General features: G+C 43.1%; 1 protein-coding gene and 23 non-coding genes across 24 annotated transcripts; 23 read left to right on the top strand and 1 right to left on the bottom strand.

Moving 5' to 3' along the window:
* The first annotated feature begins 87 nt into the window (after positions 1–87).
* trnad-guc lies at positions 88–159 on the top strand. Its single transcript has one exon. It is a non-coding gene; the product is annotated as a tRNA-Asp (tRNA).
* Positions 160–295: 136 nt separating this feature from the next.
* On the top strand, positions 296–366 carry trnag-gcc. Its single transcript has one exon. It is a non-coding gene; the product is annotated as a tRNA-Gly (tRNA).
* A 923-nt stretch (positions 367–1,289) lies between these two features.
* Positions 1,290–1,360, top strand: trnag-gcc. Its single transcript has one exon. It is a non-coding gene; the product is annotated as a tRNA-Gly (tRNA).
* Positions 1,361–2,076: 716 nt separating this feature from the next.
* trnad-guc lies at positions 2,077–2,148 on the top strand. The gene has a single exon. It is a non-coding gene; the product is annotated as a tRNA-Asp (tRNA).
* A 136-nt stretch (positions 2,149–2,284) lies between these two features.
* trnag-gcc lies at positions 2,285–2,356 on the top strand. Its single transcript has one exon. It is a non-coding gene; the product is annotated as a tRNA-Gly (tRNA).
* A 933-nt stretch (positions 2,357–3,289) lies between these two features.
* trnag-gcc lies at positions 3,290–3,360 on the top strand. The gene has a single exon. It is a non-coding gene; the product is annotated as a tRNA-Gly (tRNA).
* A 725-nt stretch (positions 3,361–4,085) lies between these two features.
* trnad-guc lies at positions 4,086–4,157 on the top strand. Its single transcript has one exon. It is a non-coding gene; the product is annotated as a tRNA-Asp (tRNA).
* A 136-nt stretch (positions 4,158–4,293) lies between these two features.
* Positions 4,294–4,364, top strand: trnag-gcc. Its single transcript has one exon. It is a non-coding gene; the product is annotated as a tRNA-Gly (tRNA).
* Positions 4,365–5,080: 716 nt separating this feature from the next.
* On the top strand, positions 5,081–5,152 carry trnad-guc. The gene has a single exon. It is a non-coding gene; the product is annotated as a tRNA-Asp (tRNA).
* A 136-nt stretch (positions 5,153–5,288) lies between these two features.
* trnag-gcc lies at positions 5,289–5,359 on the top strand. Its single transcript has one exon. It is a non-coding gene; the product is annotated as a tRNA-Gly (tRNA).
* A 716-nt stretch (positions 5,360–6,075) lies between these two features.
* Positions 6,076–6,147, top strand: trnad-guc. The gene has a single exon. It is a non-coding gene; the product is annotated as a tRNA-Asp (tRNA).
* Positions 6,148–6,283: 136 nt separating this feature from the next.
* Positions 6,284–6,354, top strand: trnag-gcc. The gene has a single exon. It is a non-coding gene; the product is annotated as a tRNA-Gly (tRNA).
* A 716-nt stretch (positions 6,355–7,070) lies between these two features.
* On the top strand, positions 7,071–7,142 carry trnad-guc. Its single transcript has one exon. It is a non-coding gene; the product is annotated as a tRNA-Asp (tRNA).
* A 136-nt stretch (positions 7,143–7,278) lies between these two features.
* On the top strand, positions 7,279–7,348 carry trnag-gcc. The gene has a single exon. It is a non-coding gene; the product is annotated as a tRNA-Gly (tRNA).
* Positions 7,349–8,073: 725 nt separating this feature from the next.
* On the top strand, positions 8,074–8,146 carry trnad-guc. Its single transcript has one exon. It is a non-coding gene; the product is annotated as a tRNA-Asp (tRNA).
* Positions 8,147–8,282: 136 nt separating this feature from the next.
* Positions 8,283–8,353, top strand: trnag-gcc. Its single transcript has one exon. It is a non-coding gene; the product is annotated as a tRNA-Gly (tRNA).
* A 680-nt stretch (positions 8,354–9,033) lies between these two features.
* Positions 9,034–9,106, top strand: trnad-guc. Its single transcript has one exon. It is a non-coding gene; the product is annotated as a tRNA-Asp (tRNA).
* Positions 9,107–9,242: 136 nt separating this feature from the next.
* trnag-gcc lies at positions 9,243–9,313 on the top strand. Its single transcript has one exon. It is a non-coding gene; the product is annotated as a tRNA-Gly (tRNA).
* Positions 9,314–10,039: 726 nt separating this feature from the next.
* On the top strand, positions 10,040–10,111 carry trnad-guc. Its single transcript has one exon. It is a non-coding gene; the product is annotated as a tRNA-Asp (tRNA).
* A 136-nt stretch (positions 10,112–10,247) lies between these two features.
* Positions 10,248–10,318, top strand: trnag-gcc. Its single transcript has one exon. It is a non-coding gene; the product is annotated as a tRNA-Gly (tRNA).
* A 726-nt stretch (positions 10,319–11,044) lies between these two features.
* trnad-guc lies at positions 11,045–11,116 on the top strand. Its single transcript has one exon. It is a non-coding gene; the product is annotated as a tRNA-Asp (tRNA).
* Positions 11,117–11,252: 136 nt separating this feature from the next.
* Positions 11,253–11,323, top strand: trnag-gcc. Its single transcript has one exon. It is a non-coding gene; the product is annotated as a tRNA-Gly (tRNA).
* Positions 11,324–13,133: 1,810 nt separating this feature from the next.
* LOC121542305 lies at positions 13,134–15,309 on the bottom strand. Its single transcript, XM_045209502.1, has 2 exons — positions 14,409–15,309; positions 13,134–14,276 (listed from the first exon to the last, which is right to left on the bottom strand). The coding sequence occupies exons 1-2, from the start codon at positions 15,064–15,066 to the stop codon at positions 13,225–13,227; spliced, it is 1,710 nt and encodes a 569-aa protein (XP_045065437.1). The 5' UTR covers positions 15,067–15,309; the 3' UTR covers positions 13,134–13,224.
* Positions 15,310–19,840: 4,531 nt separating this feature from the next.
* trnag-gcc lies at positions 19,841–19,911 on the top strand. The gene has a single exon. It is a non-coding gene; the product is annotated as a tRNA-Gly (tRNA).
* The last annotated feature ends 33 nt before the right edge of the window (positions 19,912–19,944 follow it).

The raw sequence follows: 19,944 nt of genomic DNA, 5'->3' as shown, positions 1-19,944 counted from the left end.
GTACCTATATGGTATGCCAGCTGAGGGAAGAGGCCTTACGGACCTCCATACATTTCTACTATAAAGGGTGAAAATGTAACCACCTGCTCCTCGTTAGTATAGTGGTGAGTATCCCCGCCTGTCACGCGGGAGACCGGGGTTCAATTCCCCGACGGGGAGTATTGAGTCTTTTTATGAGGCGTATATAGGGTGTAAGACGTCACTAAGTCCACATAGCAGAATAAACGCAATCAATTCAATCTACTGCTTTCTGATATACGATTTCTAGCCAGTGGGGTAATTTCAACATTGCAAGGCATTGGTGTTTCAGTGGTAGAATTCTCGCCTGCCACGCGGGAGGCCCGGGTTCGATTCCCGGCCAATGCAACAGATTTCGAACATGAATTATGCAATCTCCAGAGGTAGAAAAATGTGTAAGATTTCCACGCTATCCAGAAATCTCTTGTGATGGTAGAGTTCTCAACTGCCTCTTGAAAAGACCAAGTTTGCTTTTATTTACAGTTTGGACATTTACACATTCTCAGTAGGTAGACTTTTGTGAATCCATTGTAGATTTCCAGTGTGTGAGGTGATTTACTTTGTGCTAAACATTAGTTGTTCAATGAGAAACGAATATATCCAACAAGTCAGTGACAACTGTGTTGAGTTTGGAGTTTGTGACAACAATGCCCTGGGATTTCCCTCAATGTTCTATGTAGAACAACGCATTACCTTCTAACTGCTTTTGTGTGGCTTGTGAGCGTTATAGAGCAGAACCGATTACATGTACGTGTTTTTGAGAGTCTCAGCTTTCCATAGATGGGTCATAGTAGTTTCTAGCTCAAACCATTCAGTCTCTATAGACGTTTTTGTGAGAAGGGTTAGGGTTAGCGCCCAACACTCCTAATGTTTTCACACTGACTTAGTGACATTGCACCCAACACTCCTAATTTGTTCACACGGCCGACCCACCGTTCTGTGCATAATAACTTGTCAGCACTATATCCACCAATTAAGTACCTATATGGTATGCCAGCTGAGGGAAGAGGCCTTACGGACCTCCATACATTTCTACTATAAAGGGTGAAAATGTAACCACCTGCTCCTCGTTAGTATAGTGGTGAGTATCCCCGCCTGTCACGCGGGAGGCCCGGGTTCGATTCCCGGCCGGGAGTATTGAGTCTTTTTATGAGGCGTATATAGGGTGTAAGACGTCACTAAGTCCACATAGCAGAATAAACGCAATCAATTCAATCTACTGCTTTCTGATATACGATTTCTAGCCAGTGGGGTAATTTCAACATTGCAAGGCATTGGTGTTTCAGTGGTAGAATTCTCGCCTGCCACGCGGGAGGCCCGGGTTCGATTCCCGGCCAATGCAACAGATTTCGAACATGAATTATGCAATCTCCAGAGGTAGAAAAATGTGTAAGATTTCCACGCTATCCAGAAATCTCTTGTGATGGTAGAGTTCTCAACTGCCTCTTGAAAAGACCAAGTTTGCTTTTATTTACAGTTTGGACATTTACACATTCTCAGTAGGTAGACTTTTGTGAATCCATTGTAGATTTCCAGTGTGTGAGGTGATTTACTTTGTGCTAAACATTAGTTGTTCAATGAGAAACGAATATATCCAACAAGTCAGTGACAACTGTGTTGAGTTTGGAGTTTGTGACAACAATGCCCTGGGATTTCCCTCAATGTTCTATGTAGAACAACGCATTACCTTCTAACTGCTTTTGTGTGGCTTGTGAGCGTTATAGAGCAGAACCGATTACATGTACGTGTTTTTGAGAGTCTCAGCTTTCCATAGATGGGTCATAGTAGTTTCTAGCTCAAACCATTCAGTCTCTATAGACGTTTTTGTGAGAAGGGTTAGGGTTAGCGCCCAACACTCCTAATGTTTTCACACTGACTTAGTGACATTGCACCCAACACTCCTAATTTGTTCACACGGCCGACCCACCGTTCTGTGCATAATAACTTGTCAGCACTATATCCACCAATTAAGTACCTATATGGTATGCCAGCTGAGGGAAGAGGCCTTACGGACCTCCATACATTTCTACTATAAAGGGTGAAAATGTAACCACCTGCTCCTCGTTAGTATAGTGGTGAGTATCCCCGCCTGTCACGCGGGAGACCGGGGTTCAATTCCCCGACGGGGAGTATTGAGTCTTTTTATGAGGCGTATATAGGGTGTAAGACGTCACTAAGTCCACATAGCAGAATAAACGCAATCAATTCAATCTACTGCTTTCTGATATACGATTTCTAGCCAGTGGGGTAATTTCAACATTGCAAGGCATTGGTGTTTCAGTGGTAGAATTCTCGCCTGCCACCGCGGGAGGCCCGGGTTCGATTCCCGGCCAATGCAACAGATTTCGAACATGAAATTCGGACAATTATGCAATCTCCAGAGGTAGAAAAATTTGTAAGATTTCCACGCTATCCAGAAATCTCTTGTGATGGTAGAGTTCTCAACTGCCTCTTGAAAAGACCAAGTTTGCTTTTATTTACAGTTTGGACATTTACACATTCTCAGTAGGTAGACTTTTGTGAATCCATTGTAGATTTCCAGTGTGTGAGGTGATTTACTTTGTGCTAAACATTAGTTGTTCAATGAGAAACGAATATATCCAACAAGTCAGTGACAACTGTGTTGAGTTTGGAGTTTGTGACAACAATGCCCTGGGATTTCCCTCAATGTTCTATGTAGAACAACGCATTACCTTCTAACTGCTTTTGTGTGGCTTGTGAGCGTTATAGAACAGAACCGATTACATGTACGTGTTTCTGAGAGTCTCAGCTTTCCATAGATGGGTCATAGTAGTTTCTAGCTCAAACCATTCAGTCTCTATAGACGTTTTTGTGAGAAGGGTTAGGGTTAGCGCCCAACACTCCTAATGTTTTCACACTGACTTAGTGACATTGCACCCAACACTCCTAATTTGTTCACACGGCCGACCCACCGTTCTGTGCATAATAACTTGTCAGCACTATATCCACCAATTAAGTACCTATATGGTATGCCAGCTGAGGGAAGAGGCCTTACGGACCTCCATACATTTCTACTATAAAGGGTGAAAATGTAACCACCTGCTCCTCGTTAGTATAGTGGTGAGTATCCCCGCCTGTCACGCGGGAGACCGGGGTTCAATTCCCGACGGGGAGTATTGAGTCTTTTTATGAGGCGTATATAGGGTGTAAGACGTCACTAAGTCCACATAGCAGAATAAACGCAATCAATTCAATCTACTGCTTTCTGATATACGATTTCTAGCCAGTGGGGTAATTTCAACATTGCAAGGCATTGGTGTTTCAGTGGTAGAATTCTCGCCTGCCACGCGGGAGGCCCGGGTTCGATTCCCGGCCAATGCAACAGATTTCGAACATGAAATTCGGACATTATGCAATCTCCAGAGGTAGAAAAATGTGTAAGATTTCCACGCTATCCAGAAATCTCTTGTGATGGTAGAGTTCTCAACTGCCTCTTGAAAAGACCAAGTTTGCTTTTATTTACAGTTTGGACATTTACACATTCTCAGTAGGTAGACTTTTGTGAATCCATTGTAGATTTCCAGTGTGTGAGGTGATTTACTTTGTGCTAAACATTAGTTGTTCAATGAGAAACGAATATATCCAACAAGTCAGTGACAACTGTGTTGAGTTTGGAGTTTGTGACAACAATGCCCTGGGATTTCCCTCAATGTTCTATGTAGAACAACGCATTACCTTCTAACTGCTTTTGTGTGGCTTGTGAGCGTTATAGAGCAGAACCGATTACATGTACGTGTTTTTGAGAGTCTCAGCTTTCCATAGATGGGTCATAGTAGTTTCTAGCTCAAACCATTCAGTCTCTATAGACGTTTTTGTGAGAAGGGTTAGGGTTAGCGCCCAACACTCCTAATGTTTTCACACTGACTTAGTGACATTGCACCCAACACTCCTAATTTGTTCACACGGCCGACCCACCGTTCTGTGCATAATAACTTGTCAGCACTATATCCACCAATTAAGTACCTATATGGTATGCCAGCTGAGGGAAGAGGCCTTACGGACCTCCATACATTTCTACTATAAAGGGTGAAAATGTAACCACCTGCTCCTCGTTAGTATAGTGGTGAGTATCCCCGCCTGTCACGCGGGAGACCGGGGTTCAATTCCCCGACGGGGAGTATTGAGTCTTTTTATGAGGCGTATATAGGGTGTAAGACGTCACTAAGTCCACATAACAGAATAAACGCAATCAATTCAATCTACTGCTTTCTGATATACGATTTCTAGCCAGTGGGGTAATTTCAACATTGCAAGGCATTGGTGTTTCAGTGGTAGAAGTCTCGCCTGCCACGCGGGAGGCCCGGGTTCGATTCCCGGCCAATGCAACAGATTTCGAACATGAATTATGCAATCTCCAGAGGTAGAAAAATGTGTAAGATTTCCACGCTATCCAGGAATCTCTTGTGATGGTAGAGTTCTCAACTGCCTCTTGAAAAGACCAAGTTTGCTTTTATTTACAGTTTGGACATTTACACATTCTCAGTAGGTAGACTTTTGTGAATCCATTGTAGATTTCCAGTGTGTGAGGTGATTTACTTTGTGCTAAACATTAGTTGTTCAATGAGAAACGAATATATCCAACAAGTCAGTGACAACTGTGTTGAGTTTGGAGTTTGTGACAACAATGCCCTGGGATTTCCCTCAATGTTCTATGTAGAACAACGCATTACCTTCTAACTGCTTTTGTGTGGCTTGTGAGCGTTATAGAGCAGAACCGATTACATGTACGTGTTTTTGAGAGTCTCAGCTTTCCATAGATGGGTCATAGTAGTTTCTAGCTCAAACCATTCAGTCTCTATAGACGTTTTTGTGAGAAGGGTTAGGGTTAGCGCCCAACACTCCTAATGTTTTCACACTGACTTAGTGACATTGCACCCAACACTCCTAATTTGTTCACACGGCCGACCCACCGTTCTGTGCATAATAACTTGTCAGCACTATATCCACCAATTAAGTACCTATATGGTATGCCAGCTGAGGGAAGAGGCCTTACGGACCTCCATACATTTCTACTATAAAGGGTGAAAATGTAACCACCTGCTCCTCGTTAGTATAGTGGTGAGTATCCCCGCCTGTCACGCGGGAGACCGGGGTTCAATTCCCCGACGGGGAGTATTGAGTCTTTTTATGAGGCGTATATAGGGTGTAAGACGTCACTAAGTCCACATAACAGAATAAACGCAATCAATTCAATCTACTGCTTTCTGATATACGATTTCTAGCCAGTGGGGTAATTTCAACATTGCAAGGCATTGGTGTTTCAGTGGTAGAAGTCTCGCCTGCCACGCGGGAGGCCCGGGTTCGATTCCCGGCCAATGCAACAGATTTCGAACATGAATTATGCAATCTCCAGAGGTAGAAAAATGTGTAAGATTTCCACGCTATCCAGAAATCTCTTGTGATGGTAGAGTTCTCAACTGCCTCTTGAAAAGACCAAGTTTGCTTTTATTTACAGTTTGGACATTTACACATTCTCAGTAGGTAGACTTTTGTGAATCCATTGTAGATTTCCAGTGTGTGAGGTGATTTACTTTGTGCTAAACATTAGTTGTTCAATGAGAAACGAATATATCCAACAAGTCAGTGACAACTGTGTTGAGTTTGGAGTTTGTGACAACAATGCCCTGGGATTTCCCTCAATGTTCTATGTAGAACAACGCATTACCTTCTAACTGCTTTTGTGTGGCTTGTGAGCGTTATAGAGCAGAACCGATTACATGTACGTGTTTTTGAGAGTCTCAGCTTTCCATAGATGGGTCATAGTAGTTTCTAGCTCAAACCATTCAGTCTCTATAGACGTTTTTGTGAGAAGGGTTAGGGTTAGCGCCCAACACTCCTAATGTTTTCACACTGACTTAGTGACATTGCACCCAACACTCCTAATTTGTTCACACGGCCGACCCACCGTTCTGTGCATAATAACTTGTCAGCACTATATCCACCAATTAAGTACCTATATGGTATGCCAGCTGAGGGAAGAGGCCTTACGGACCTCCATACATTTCTACTATAAAGGGTGAAAATGTAACCACCTGCTCCTCGTTAGTATAGTGGTGAGTATCCCCGCCTGTCACGCGGGAGACCGGGGTTCAATTCCCTGACGGGGAGTATTGAGTCTTTTTATGAGGCGTATATAGGGTGTAAGACGTCACTAAGTCCACATAGCAGAATAAACGCAATCAATTCAATCTACTGCTTTCTGATATACGATTTCTAGCCAGTGGGGTAATTTCAACATTGCAAGGCATTGGTGTTTCAGTGGTAGAATTCTCGCCTGCCACGCGGGAGGCCCGGGTTCGATTCCCGGCCAATGCAACAGATTTCGAACATGAATTATGCAATCTCCAGAGGTAGAAAAATGTGTAAGATTTCCACGCTATCCAGAAATCTCTTGTGATGGTAGAGTTCTCAACTGCCTCTTGAAAAGACCAAGTTTGCTTTTATTTACAGTTTGGACATTTACACATTCTCAGTAGGTAGACTTTTGTGAATCCATTGTAGATTTCCAGTGTGTGAGGTGATTTACTTTGTGCTAAACATTAGTTGTTCAATGAGAAACGAATATATCCAACAAGTCAGTGACAACTGTGTTGAGTTTGGAGTTTGTGACAACAATGCCCTGGGATTTCCCTCAATGTTCTATGTAGAACAACGCATTACCTTCTAACTGCTTTTGTGTGGCTTGTGAGCGTTATAGAGCAGAACCGATTACATGTACGTGTTTTTGAGAGTCTCAGCTTTCCATAGATGGGTCATAGTAGTTTCTAGCTCAAACCATTCAGTCTCTATAGACGTTTTTGTGAGAAGGGTTAGGGTTAGCGCCCAACACTCCTAATGTTTTCACACTGACTTAGTGACATTGCACCCAACACTCCTAATTTGTTCACACGGCCGACCCACCGTTCTGTGCATAATAACTTGTCAGCACTATATCCACCAATTAAGTACCTATATGGTATGCCAGCTGAGGGAAGAGGCCTTACGGACCTCCATACATTTCTACTATAAAGGGTGAAAATGTAACCACCTGCTCCTCGTTAGTATAGTGGTGAGTATCCCCGCCTGTCACGCGGGAGACCGGGGTTCAATTCCCCGACGGGGAGTATTGAGTCTTTTTATGAGGCGTATATAGGGTGTAAGACGTCACTAAGTCCACATAGCAGAATAAACGCAATCAATTCAATCTACTGCTTTCTGATATACGATTTCTAGCCAGTGGGGTAATTTCAACATTGCAAGGCATTGGTGTTTCAGTGGTAGAATTCTCGCCTGCCACGCGGGAGGCCCGGGTTCGATTCCGGCCAATGCAACAGATTTCGAACATGAAATTCGACAATTATGCAATCTCCAGAGGTAGAAAAATGTGTAAGATTTCCACGCTATCCAGAAATCTCTTGTGATGGTAGAGTTCTCAACTGCCTCTTGAAAAGACCAAGTTTGCTTTTATTTACAGTTTGGACATTTACACATTCTCAGTAGGTAGACTTTTGTGAATCCATTGTAGATTTCCAGTGTGTGAGGTGATTTACTTTGTGCTAAACATTAGTTGTTCAATGAGAAACGAATATATCCAACAAGTCAGTGACAACTGTGTTGAGTTTGGAGTTTGTGACAACAATGCCCTGGGATTTCCCTCAATGTTCTATGTAGAACAACGCATTACCTTCTAACTGCTTTTGTGTGGCTTGTGAGCGTTATAGAGCAGAACCGATTACATGTACGTGTTTTTGAGAGTCTCAGCTTTCCATAGATGGGTCATAGTAGTTTCTAGCTCAAACCATTCAGTCTCTATAGACGTTTTTGTGAGAAGGGTTAGGGTTAGCGCCCAACACTCCTAATGTTTTCACACTGACTTAGTGACATTGCACCCAACACTCCTAATTTGTTCACACGGCCGACCCACCGTTCTGTGCATAATAACTTGTCAGCACTATATCCACCAATTAAGTACCTATATGGTATGCCAGCTGAGGGAAGAGGCCTTACGGACCTCCATACATTTCTACTATAAAGGGTGAAAATGTAACCACCTGCTCCTCGTTAGTATAGTGGTGAGTATCCCCGCCTGTCACGCGGGGAGACCGGGGTTCAATTCCCCGACGGGGAGTATTGAGTCTTTTTATGAGGCGTATATAGGGTGTAAGACGTCACTAAGTCCACATAGCAGAATAAACGCAATCAATTCAATCTACTGCTTTCTGATATACGATTTCTAGCCAGTGGGGTAATTTCAACATTGCAAGGCATTGGTGTTTCAGTGGTAGAATTCTCGCCTGCCACGCGGGAGGCCCGGGTTCGATTCCCGGCCAATGCAACAGATTTCGAACATGAAATTCGGACAATTATGCAATCTCTTGTGATGGTAGAGTTCTCAACTGCCTCTTGAAAAGACCAAGTTTGCTTTTATTTACAGTTTGGACATTTACACATTCTCAGTAGGTAGACTTTTGTGAATCCATTGTAGATTTCCAGTGTGTGAGGTGATTTACTTTGTGCTAAACATTAGTTGTTCAATGAGAAACGAATATATCCAACAAGTCAGTGACAACTGTGTTGAGTTTGGAGTTTGTGACAACAATGCCCTGGGATTTCCCTCAATGTTCTATGTAGAACAACGCATTACCTTCTAACTGCTTTTGTGTGGCTTGTGAGCGTTATAGAGCAGAACCGATTACATGTACGTGTTTTTGAGAGTCTCAGCTTTCCATAGATGGGTCATAGTAGTTTCTAGCTCAAACCATTCAGTCTCTATAGACGTTTTTGTGAGAAGGGTTAGGGTTAGCGCCCAACACTCCTAATGTTTTCACACTGACTTAGTGACATTGCACCCAACACTCCTAATTTGTTCACACGGCCGACCCACCGTTCTGTGCATAATAACTTGTCAGCACTATATCCACCAATTAAGTACCTATATGGTATGCCAGCTGAGGGAAGAGGCCTTACGGACCTCCATACATTTCTACTATAAAGGGTGAAAATGTAACCACCTGCTCCTCGTTAGTATAGTGGTGAGTATCCCCGCCTGTCACGCGGGGAGACCGGGGTTCAATTCCCCGACGGGGAGTATTGAGTCTTTTTATGAGGCGTATATAGGGTGTAAGACGTCACTAAGTCCACATAGCAGAATAAACGCAATCAATTCAATCTACTGCTTTCTGATATACGATTTCTAGCCAGTGGGGTAATTTCAACATTGCAAGGCATTGGTGTTTCAGTGGTAGAATTCTCGCCTGCCACGCGGGAGGCCCGGGTTCGATTCCCGGCCAATGCAACAGATTTCGAACATGAAATTCGGACAATTATGCAATCTCCAGAGGTAGAAAAATGTGTAAGATTTCCACGCTATCCAGAAATCTCTTGTGATGGTAGAGTTCTCAACTGCCTCTTGAAAAGACCAAGTTTGCTTTTATTTACAGTTTGGACATTTACACATTCTCAGTAGGTAGACTTTTGTGAATCCATTGTAGATTTCCAGTGTGTGAGGTGATTTACTTTGTGCTAAACATTAGTTGTTCAATGAGAAACGAATATATCCAACAAGTCAGTGACAACTGTGTTGAGTTTGGAGTTTGTGACAACAATGCCCTGGGATTTCCCTCAATGTTCTATGTAGAACAACGCATTACCTTCTAACTGCTTTTGTGTGGCTTGTGAGCGTTATAGAGCAGAACCGATTACATGTACGTGTTTTTGAGAGTCTCAGCTTTCCATAGATGGGTCATAGTAGTTTCTAGCTCAAACCATTCAGTCTCTATAGACGTTTTTGTGAGAAGGGTTAGGGTTAGCGCCCAACACTCCTAATGTTTTCACACTGACTTAGTGACATTGCACCCAACACTCCTAATTTGTTCACACGGCCGACCCACCGTTCTGTGCATAATAACTTGTCAGCACTATATCCACCAATTAAGTACCTATATGGTATGCCAGCTGAGGGAAGAGGCCTTACGGACCTCCATACATTTCTACTATAAAGGGTGAAAATGTAACCACCTGCTCCTCGTTAGTATAGTGGTGAGTATCCCCGCCTGTCACGCGGGAGACCGGGGTTCAATTCCCCGACGGGGAGTATTGAGTCTTTTTATGAGGCGTATATAGGGTGTAAGACGTCACTAAGTCCACATAGCAGAATAAACGCAATCAATTCAATCTACTGCTTTCTGATATACGATTTCTAGCCAGTGGGGTAATTTCAACATTGCAACGCATTGGTGTTTCAGTGGTAGAATTCTCGCCTGCCACGCGGGAGGCCCGGGTTCGATTCCCGGCCAATGCAACAGATTTCGAACATGAAATTCGGACAATTATGCAATCTCCAGAGGTAGAAAAATTTGTAAGATTTCCACGCTATCCAGAAATCTCTTGTGATGGTAGAGTTCTCAACTGCCTCTTGAAAAGACCAAGTTTGCTTTTATTTACAGTTTGGACATTTACACATTCTCAGTAGGTAGACTTTTGTGAATCCATTGTAGATTTCCAGTGTGTGAGGTGATTTACTTTGTGCTAAACATTAGTTGTTCAATGAGAAACGAATATATCCAACAAGTCAGTGACAACTGTGTTGAGTTTGGAGTTTGTGACAACAATGCCCTGGGATTTCCCTCAATGTTCTATGTAGAACAACGCATTACCTTCTAACTGCTTTTGTGTGGCTTGTGAGCGTTATAGAGCAGAACCGATTACATGTACGTGTTTTTGAGAGTCTCAGCTTTCCATAGATGGGTCATAGTAGTTTCTAGCTCAAACCATTCAGTCTCTATAGACGTTTTTGTGAGAAGGGTTAGGGTTAGCGCCCAACACTCCTAATGTTTTCACACTGACTTAGTGACATTGCACCCAACACTCCTAATTTGTTCACACGGCCGACCCACCGTTCTGTGCATAATAACTTGTCAGCACTATATCCACCAATTAAGTACCTATATGGTATGCCAGCTGAGGGAAGAGGCCTTACGGACCTCCATACATTTCTACTATAAAGGGTGAAAATGTAACCACCTGCTCCTCGTTAGTATAGTGGTGAGTATCCCCGCCTGTCACGCGGGAGACCGGGGTTCAATTCCCCGACGGGGAGTATTGAGTCTTTTTATGAGGCGTATATAGGGTGTAAGACGTCACTAAGTCCACATAGCAGAATAAACGCAATCAATTCAATCTACTGCTTTCTGATATACGATTTCTAGCCAGTGGGGTAATTTCAACATTGCAACGCATTGGTGTTTCAGTGGTAGAATTCTCGCCTGCCACGCGGGAGGCCCGGGTTCGATTCCCGGCCAATGCAACAGATTTCGAACATGAAATTCGGACAATTATGCAATCTCCAGAGGTAGAAAAATGTGTAAGATTTCCACGCTATCCAGGAATCTCTTGTGATGGTAGAGTTCTCAACTGCCTCTTGAAAAGACCAAGTTTGCTTTTATTTACAGTTTGGACATTTACACATTCTCAGTAGGTAGACTTTTGTGAATCCATTGTAGATTTCCAGTGTGTGAGGTGATTTACTTTGTGCTAAACATTAGTTGTTCAATGAGAAACGAATATATCCAACAAGTCAGTGACAACTGTGTTGAGTTTGGAGTTTGTGACAACAATGCCCTGGGATTTCCCTCAATGTTCTATGTAGAACAACGCATTACCTTCTAACTGCTTTTGTGTGGCTTGTGAGCATTATAGAGCAGAACCGATTACATGTACGTGTTTTTGAGAGTCTCAGCTTTCCATAGATGGGTCATAGTAGTTTCTAGCTCAAACCATTCAGTCTCTATAGACGTTTTTGTGAGAAGGGTTAGGGTTAGCGCCCAACACTCCTAATGTTTTCACACTGACTTAGTGACATTGCACCCAACACTCCTAATTTGTTCACACGGCCGACCCACCGTTCTGTGCATAATAACTTGTCAGCACTATATCCACCAATTAAGTACCTATATGGTATGCCAGCTGAGGGAAGAGGCCTTACGGACCTCCATACATTTCTACTATAAAGGGTGAAAATGTAACCACCTGCTTCTCGTTAGTATAGTGGTGAGTATCCCCGCCTGTCACCCGCGGGCCAGTCGCGTATAGCTGTAACAGCCGTTTTGTCGAAACAGCGCCACTGAATCAGTGTGTGGCCGAAAATATATTACATCCGTAGTGGTTTAGGACTACCATAGAGAATGAATGGGAAACGCTTTAGGGCTCTTTTTATTTTTTTCAGGCTGCCTTTTTCTTGAAACGCTTTTATTGGGGGTTCAATTCTAAACAAGGAAACTGTATTCTGATATTTTTTCCCCATGTATTGGGGAATTGAATGATAGATTATAATTAGATTTTGTCACTATTGGTTTTATTTGATCATGCAGTGTATTTTCCCAAGCCCAAAACACAGTGTACTTGAAGTGTATTACTTGGAACGTTTATATTGTACCTTTGTACACTAAATAGTTATATTTACTATACTATTTAGTATAAGTATAATTCAGTGTTTTAATATAGACCCACTTTTACTTGCTATTTTTGTATACTGATAACATATGATTGATGAATAATATTTCAGAACATTGATAATATACTCCAAATGTATTCAAAATATTATACATTCCCCATCTTATTTCAGGTGTACTAGTTTATATCCAGTGTATTAAAATAATAGTATTTTGTAATGGGATTTTCTGCTTTTGTGAAAGTGTTATTTTAAAGACCAAATTACTTCATTCATTTATGCTGATGTGAAATTAATTTAAAGATAACACCTTTCAAAATAATTAACACATTTATGTACTGCACATATTCTACCATAAGATTTTCCTCTTCAGTTAAAGATTGCAGTGGATTATTCTTACTTATCAGCCCTACCTGTTGAGGAAACAAAAGTACTTCATCCGATGACCTGGTAAAAACCTTCTTCAGCCCTGCAGTCGACTTGAATGCACAGACCAGCCTTTGACCTCCTTGCCAATCTTAACTTAGATTTAGGGTTACACAAACCAAACTTTTCTGTCAGTTGATTTTTCATGTACCTTGTGCCACAATGTAATTATAAGCAACCCTGTCTGACTTCATGTACAGTATGTTCAATATGTAAACATGAATTAAAGGCAAGAGAATTGTATTGAACTTCAAAATTGTTTTATTAAAAGATTATGGCCATTTTGTTTGTTTGTGTGTGTGTGTGTGTGGATGCGTGTGTGTGTGTGTAAATCAACATTTCCTCTTTTCATCCATCCATCTTTTCTTTTCATCATGATAAAAAGCAGATGCCTGGAACTCCTTCCAGGTCATTTCTTTCTCCATACCCTTGGCCTGGTAGAGGGAGAACATCTTGGCAGGACAATAAATATATTTCCCTGCCACTCCGGGGAACCCTGTGTGAATGTGAGGACTATTAGGGCCCTGTTTTAGTTCCAAATGGCAGAACCTGCACAAACGGCCAGAGGGTACCACATCTGCTGACTTCCTCTTTTGTTTGTCCTTCTGTTGTTCCACTTTCTGTTTTATGGATTCAAGTTCTTGTTGAAAGAAGGGTGTTGACATGAAATCCTCAAAAGACATTTTGGGGTTTGTGAGGCCCTCTGCTCCATATGTTTTAAATACTTTTGTGGAGCAGTAGAAGTACCTAACATGCCCACTCTGATAAAAATAATGAATTGAGGAGCCATCATTCATGTAACGGGACTTGGGTTGGCCACATGAAAGGCAGGTTTTTGTCATTTTTTTCTTTTGCTGCTGTTGTTGCTCTGACTGTTGCTGCTTTTCCATCAGTCCCAAAACAATTTTCTCTATGGCAGCTTCAGTAAGAGGAGCATTTTGTGTGGGCAGTGCGGGTGGGTTCACAACTGCAGGTGGGAGTGCTGTTACAGGGACACAGGTTGTGTCACTACCCATGGTTAAGTGCTGCCACAGTTGTTGGGTCTCCAAGAGCTTTTCAGGACTGGTGTTAAGGGAGGAACTGGTGTTTTTTAATTTGGCCAGGTGTTTAATATACCTTCCAATGTGGTGTTTGGTGGTTGGGTGAAGCAGGCTGTTGGGGTCTGCACATGAACTTTGCACCATGGAAGCATAGACAAAGTCCACCAGTTTCAGCATGTCCTTCTGTCCATGATGCCTGGCAAGCAGACCATCAATAGCCACCCTCATTGGGCCAGGCCACCGATTGTGGTCCAACACAAAGACCCGGCCACCAGTCTTGATAGGCCCCGTGCGTGCACTTCTTGGTGAGGCGGTCATAGGCAGTGGAGGTGTGCAGGGCAGATCTGAAAGAGAGGAACAGTTCTTCAGTGAAAGTAATTATGCAGAATGCATGTGTCTGCAAGCATATTTAGGTGCGTGTGACTGAGTTAGTGTGAGAGAGATATGCCTATGTTTGTGGTATTATTCTGAATTACCTATGTCCATCTGGGGCTCCTCAGTGCTTTCTCTCTTTAAAGCCTCAGTAGCAGGAGCTGCAGAATCAGGAAATCTGACAGTCGGCGGCAGCTGTGTTGCTGAGGGTTGACATTTCTCAACAGGGAGAGGGGTCAGGAATACGGACATGTCTGTCCTCTTCTGAGATCTGTGCTTTTCCCAGTCGAGAGGAACAGCACGGCACCCTTGCTCAACGTACTCGAGTCCAAACCTCTCTCCCGTGTCCCTGTTGGAGACTTGTAGTGCTGGATATTTGGCGCTCCCCGTCACATTCACAGAGGCCATGTTCAAGTCTGTGATCAGTAGTGGGTCAAACACTGCAGGCAAAACCACACCCGGCTGTTTGAGATCCACCAATCTCTGGAAATTCCAGCGTGCCACACCAGTCATACCCTGGGCCTGAAATAACTCTGGGGAGACTTTGTTCCCAGTCACCCACTGAGCCTGGTGGAAGTGGTAGCCCTCTTGCTGTGAAGTGCCTCTGATTGGAATCCACACGGGCACAGATGCCCCTTCACCCTGGACATGGTTGAGTTGCAGCGTGCCACCGTATCTGTACAGAATCCCATCCTCCCGTTCTGGGTCACTGAGACAGCCCCTCAGCATGTGGACTCGCTGGATCCTCCAGGCTTTCAGCATGGACGGTTTGAAGAGAGGGATGTCATTTACATCTTTTAACAGGTGGAAGTGAAGGAGAACTTCTTCCACTCTCTTCACAAGCTCTCGTGGCTGAGGGATCTTTGTCCTGCAGTGCTCCCGGATATGCTGCTTTGTTGGATTTGCTGGCACGATCCCACAGAAGACATAGGCCTCCTTCAGTCTCTTCAGATCCTGCTGATCCACAATTGTGAAGGCAGCCGAGAGGAACTGACAGAAAGAGCTTTATAAGGAATGATGCTCTGAGACACACTCCCGGCAGAATCGTCTCATACAGTGGAACAAGTCCAGCTTTACAGAGATGAACTCATTAAACTTTGACCTCGAAGCACAGATGTTGGTCAAGTCCCCGGATGTCACCTCTGCAACAGTAGCCTCTGTAGTCCTCCAGGCTTCCCTCAAAAGGTGCTCAGCTGGATGAGAATTCTGGACCCTGAAGGCTGCACAGCAGTCCCTATGTACAAAGAAACATAACAATGTCCAGAAATAGAAGAGGATTAAAAAAAAGTTACATGATTAAATATATAATGAATTTTCTTCCCTATTTGAGATTTAAATGAAATTATTAATATCATTAAATAACATATGTAAGCTGAAAAGGCTTATACAATTGTTAAACAAATTATATAATAAATACCTGTCCACCCAATGGTAATTGGCCTTTTCAATTCCAGCAGCAGTGTAGCGTGTGGCCAGACCTTCATACATGGGCTCCAAAGACCTTTCACTCTCGGACTGCACCATCACCCAAGAGATGATCATCCAGTTCTCGTTCATCACAGCATAAGATGACATTGTGCCTGATGTAAGAGTGACTTTCCTGGCAATCTTCCGGGTGTGGTCGGATCTCAACACCTGTCCAAATGTGCCCTGTAAGAGCTGCGTGATTGATGGCTCCTGCCTCTGAAACTCCTGCAGAAGACAGTCTGTAAGGTAATATGACGACACAGACATTCCACACCAGCCGTCTGTGTCTTCATACCCCCAAATGCAGCAGGTGTACTGTCCCTCCTCAGGTATTTGCTGATGGTGCTCTGACCATACAACCCTGCCTCAGCATCCTTGATGTTCTGCACACTTAGCAGGTAGGCCAGGTTTGCTCTTTCATACTTTAGGTGCATCATCTCCATCAGCTGATTGGCCATTCATTTGGGGATTTTGTGCGTCTTAATTCATCTACCACAGATTTACAGATCGCTTTCTTGTAGGTAAGGAGGGCTGGCAACATGTTGGTATACCTTTTAGGGAGCTTTGCCAGCCACAGAGGATTGTCAGCAAACCAATTCCTTTTGCATGCTTTGCAGCAAAGCCGAGATGCAAACAAGTAATATTGATTGACAATGCCAACAACCACTCGAGGCCTTCCTACACCTGATGAAGTTATCTGTGGTCGAGAACAACTGTGAAGACATGGGAGAACATAATTGTTTCTCAGCCTTCCCATGATGCTGTCATTCTCTGGTTTCCAGATGAAGAATGGATGTAGCTGGAAATATTTGGGGGATGGAAGCCCACAGGCAGTCTCAATGAGCTCAGGCTGAGGTGGTAGACGCCACAAAGAGACAGAGTTAGTAAGGTGCCTCACAGGTGGACTTCCCGGCCACAGTCCCATGGCTTCCAGCTCCATCTTCATCCATACCTTTTGCTGTTGAGAGCAGTTCCAGTGAATCATTTCTTGGTCATATCTGGGCAGTGGAAGTGAGGGTGGAAATCCAGGGCGTGTTGATGCTGGCGGCACAGGCTGAGATGCAGGGCGTTTGTCTTCCTATACGTGTTGATGCTGGTGGCACAGGCTGAGATGCGGCGCTGGTGGCACAGGCTGAGATGCAGGCGTGTTGATGCTGGCGGCACAGGCTGAGATGCAGGTTTGATGCTGGTGGCACAGGCTGAGATGCAGGGCGTGTTGATGCTGGTGGCACAGGCTGAGATGCAGGGCGTGTGTGGGTGGGCTGAGATGCAGGGCGTGTTGATGCTGGTGGCCAGGCTGTAGCGTGTTGTGCTGTGCGGTGATAGGCGGTTGATGCTGGTGGCACAGGCTGAGATGCACGTGTTGGTGCTGGCGGCCCAGGCTGACGTGCAGGGTGTGTTGGTGCTGGAATCACAAATACCAAAAGGTAAAAAATCAACATGTAGACTACAGTGATTACTTACTTATAGTACACTTATTTCACAAATACACAATTGAATGACCTTGTAGACTAAATATATCATACATGCACATGCACAGAAATTCAGAGGACATGCAAAAAGGGAACTCAAATGAACACTTACCCTCATGGAGACGGAGGTTTTGATGGACATGTTGTCATGAACATGTCCTTTTGATTTTGTTAGTAGAACACAAGCAAAATAACAATTAGGAACATGGCCAGAACATAGCCAGAACAAAGCCAGAACAAGGCCAAAATAATAACCAAGGTATATTGTTAGGCAGAATAATTCAGTGAATAGTCCTGCCAAACTGATGGAGAAAAACCTCTGCCAGTAGACACAGATGGTGCTCCTACAGCTGCTGATGCTGGTGAATCTGAAATAAAGTTTAACATACACACACATGATCTTGGTTGCAAGCAGTTACATTACAGTTTACAATGAGTAGATTTGAAGTAATTTGCCTAAAGTAGCAACGATACACAATAGTTAATGTAGTTGTCAAAATAGCTAGAAAATAAGTGACAATAATTCCTCACAAATGTAGCACAACTATTTGTTGAATAATCCTTACATTCCTAACTCAAATGGAAACTCAGTAAAATGGTTATGTGTTTAAAAATACATAGAAAACATGTTTAACTCAGAGCATGGTCTGGATTTTGGAAGGTGAAATACTCAGTATAGCTTTCTCCAGGAAAACTTCATTCATCCATTGCTATGCAATAAAACATAATGAAAACCAAAAAAGATATATGATGCCACAAGCAATATTTTTCAGATGATTTGTGTTTACTTTTGACATACCTTGGGAGTAAGGAGTTGCAGTAGAGGCTGGTGATGTAACGGTTGATGGCAATGACTCTTTTTTCATTAGCAGGTACTGCTGCAGTTTGTGCATTTTTGAACCTGTACCACATTTCCTTGACATAATGAAGAAAGCGTCCACCCAGCAGCTCTGCTCTCCCATATTTCTCCCCATGTACTTTTGGCCCGATTACCAAAGCCAACCAGAGTGTCACAATCTGAGGTCACAGCGGGAGAATTCGTTTTGTGAGACTCAAACTTTGAAAGCTCCTCAATATCTTTGAAGCTCATGGCATATTCCAAAAAGGACTGCAAACTGATTTTGCTGCTCCCCTCTGTACTGAAATGGCCTGCCTCTTTTTCTTTTTCCAAATTTTTGATGAGGTACATAGTGTATCCAACATCATTTTCCAGCAGCCACCTGAAGGACTTGCCTCTGTACTTCCCAAACTGTAGTATGTACTCCCCCAACACCTCAGCTTTATCTGACACATCCCCCCTCTTTGTAAGACAACGCTGATGGCATTCTTCCTGACAACCTCTTCCTTCAGAGGAGCAGACTTGTCCTGCATAGAAGGGTTGTCTTTGATCTTCTTGGCGGCATCAGAGGGGACTTGTAGAAGGTAACCTAACGCGCCTCTCCGAAAGGTAACTTGGACCTTGCCAGGGAAAAACACCGAAGGCCTGTGTGACATGTTAATCTAAATGATGAAGCAAAGAGTAAACAAAATTAATTATTTAATTATTTTTAATGATACCTTTCAGGCTAATGTACTAATTATACAGTACAATGTATAATATACACACACAACCTTCAACTATACAGATCTATAACCAATCCCCAAATATACACAACCTCATCTGGACAAACCAATACCCCTCCCCACATATACACTGGACAACACTTGCAATAGTAATTAACAATTAACAATCTTGTAATTAACTTTATTATGAACTTTAGCTTTCAGACTATTCTGTAATATCTATACAGAAATAGCTACATCATTTAAGTGACTTATTATGAACGCATTCACATTGTATAATTCGTGAAAACATAGAATACTTGTTTATTTAGATCGCGCTATAATACTATAATACTTACAAATATATATGAGAAACGTATAGTTTCCACAAGTCCACGTTTCATTCAGATTACGTTCTAACAAAATTACTCTGAATATCCGCTGTATTTACTATTATTGCATTATTAAAAGATCCGAAGACAAATAAAAAAAAAGACAATCGATGATAAAGAACTCATATTTTGTATGTAAAAACACGACTTACCTTTGGCAGTCCTTACGAATTAGAAGCTGTTGTGTGTCTGACGTAGCTAAAACCGCTAATGTAACAAAACGTAAAATGCTCGGATCAAATGCTGAAATGTAAAAGAAATTCACGAATCAGAAAAAGTAAATAAGGCTCAGATGAGTTGTTCCCGGGTGTTTGTTGTGGTTCGTTGTAATTCGGCTATTATCTTCGCCACCTCTTGCGTAAAACCTGCCACAGCGCCTCGGAGGGCATACGTGGCCATACATATATTGCATCCGTAGTGGTTTAGCACTACCATAGGGAATGAATGGGAAACGCTTTAGGGCACTTTAGCTAAAGAATCCTCGGCTCCCGCGCGCGAGACCGGGGTTCAATTCCCCTGACGGGGAGTATTGAGTCTTTTTATGAGGCGTATATAGGGTGTAAGACGTCACTAAGTCCACATAGCAGAATAAACGCAATCAATTCAATCTACTGCTTTCTGATATACGATTTCTAGCCAGTGGGGTAATTTCAACATTGCAACGCATTGGTGTTTCAGTGGTAGAATTCTCGCCTGCCACGCGGGAGGCCCGGGTTCGATTCCCGGCCAATGCAACAGATTTCGAACATGAAATTCGGACAATTATG

Source organism: Coregonus clupeaformis, chromosome 3 (assembly GCF_020615455.1).
Source record: "Coregonus clupeaformis isolate EN_2021a chromosome 3, ASM2061545v1, whole genome shotgun sequence".
Lineage (NCBI taxonomy): Eukaryota > Metazoa > Chordata > Actinopteri > Salmoniformes > Salmonidae > Coregonus > Coregonus clupeaformis.
Note: the sequence above shows the minus strand (reverse complement) of the source record. Positions and strands in the feature narration are given on the sequence as shown.

Excerpts from the sequence above, each read along its gene's own strand:
- LOC121542305 (XM_045209502.1), bottom strand. The coding sequence starts at position 15,066 with ATGCTGAAAGCCTGGAGGATCCAGCGAGTCCACATGCTGAGGGGCTGT. Across the intron at positions 14,277-14,408 it reads GGAGCCCCAGATGGACATAG|ATCTGCCCTGCACACCTCCA; the intron begins GTAATTCAGAAT and ends CCTCTCTTTCAG.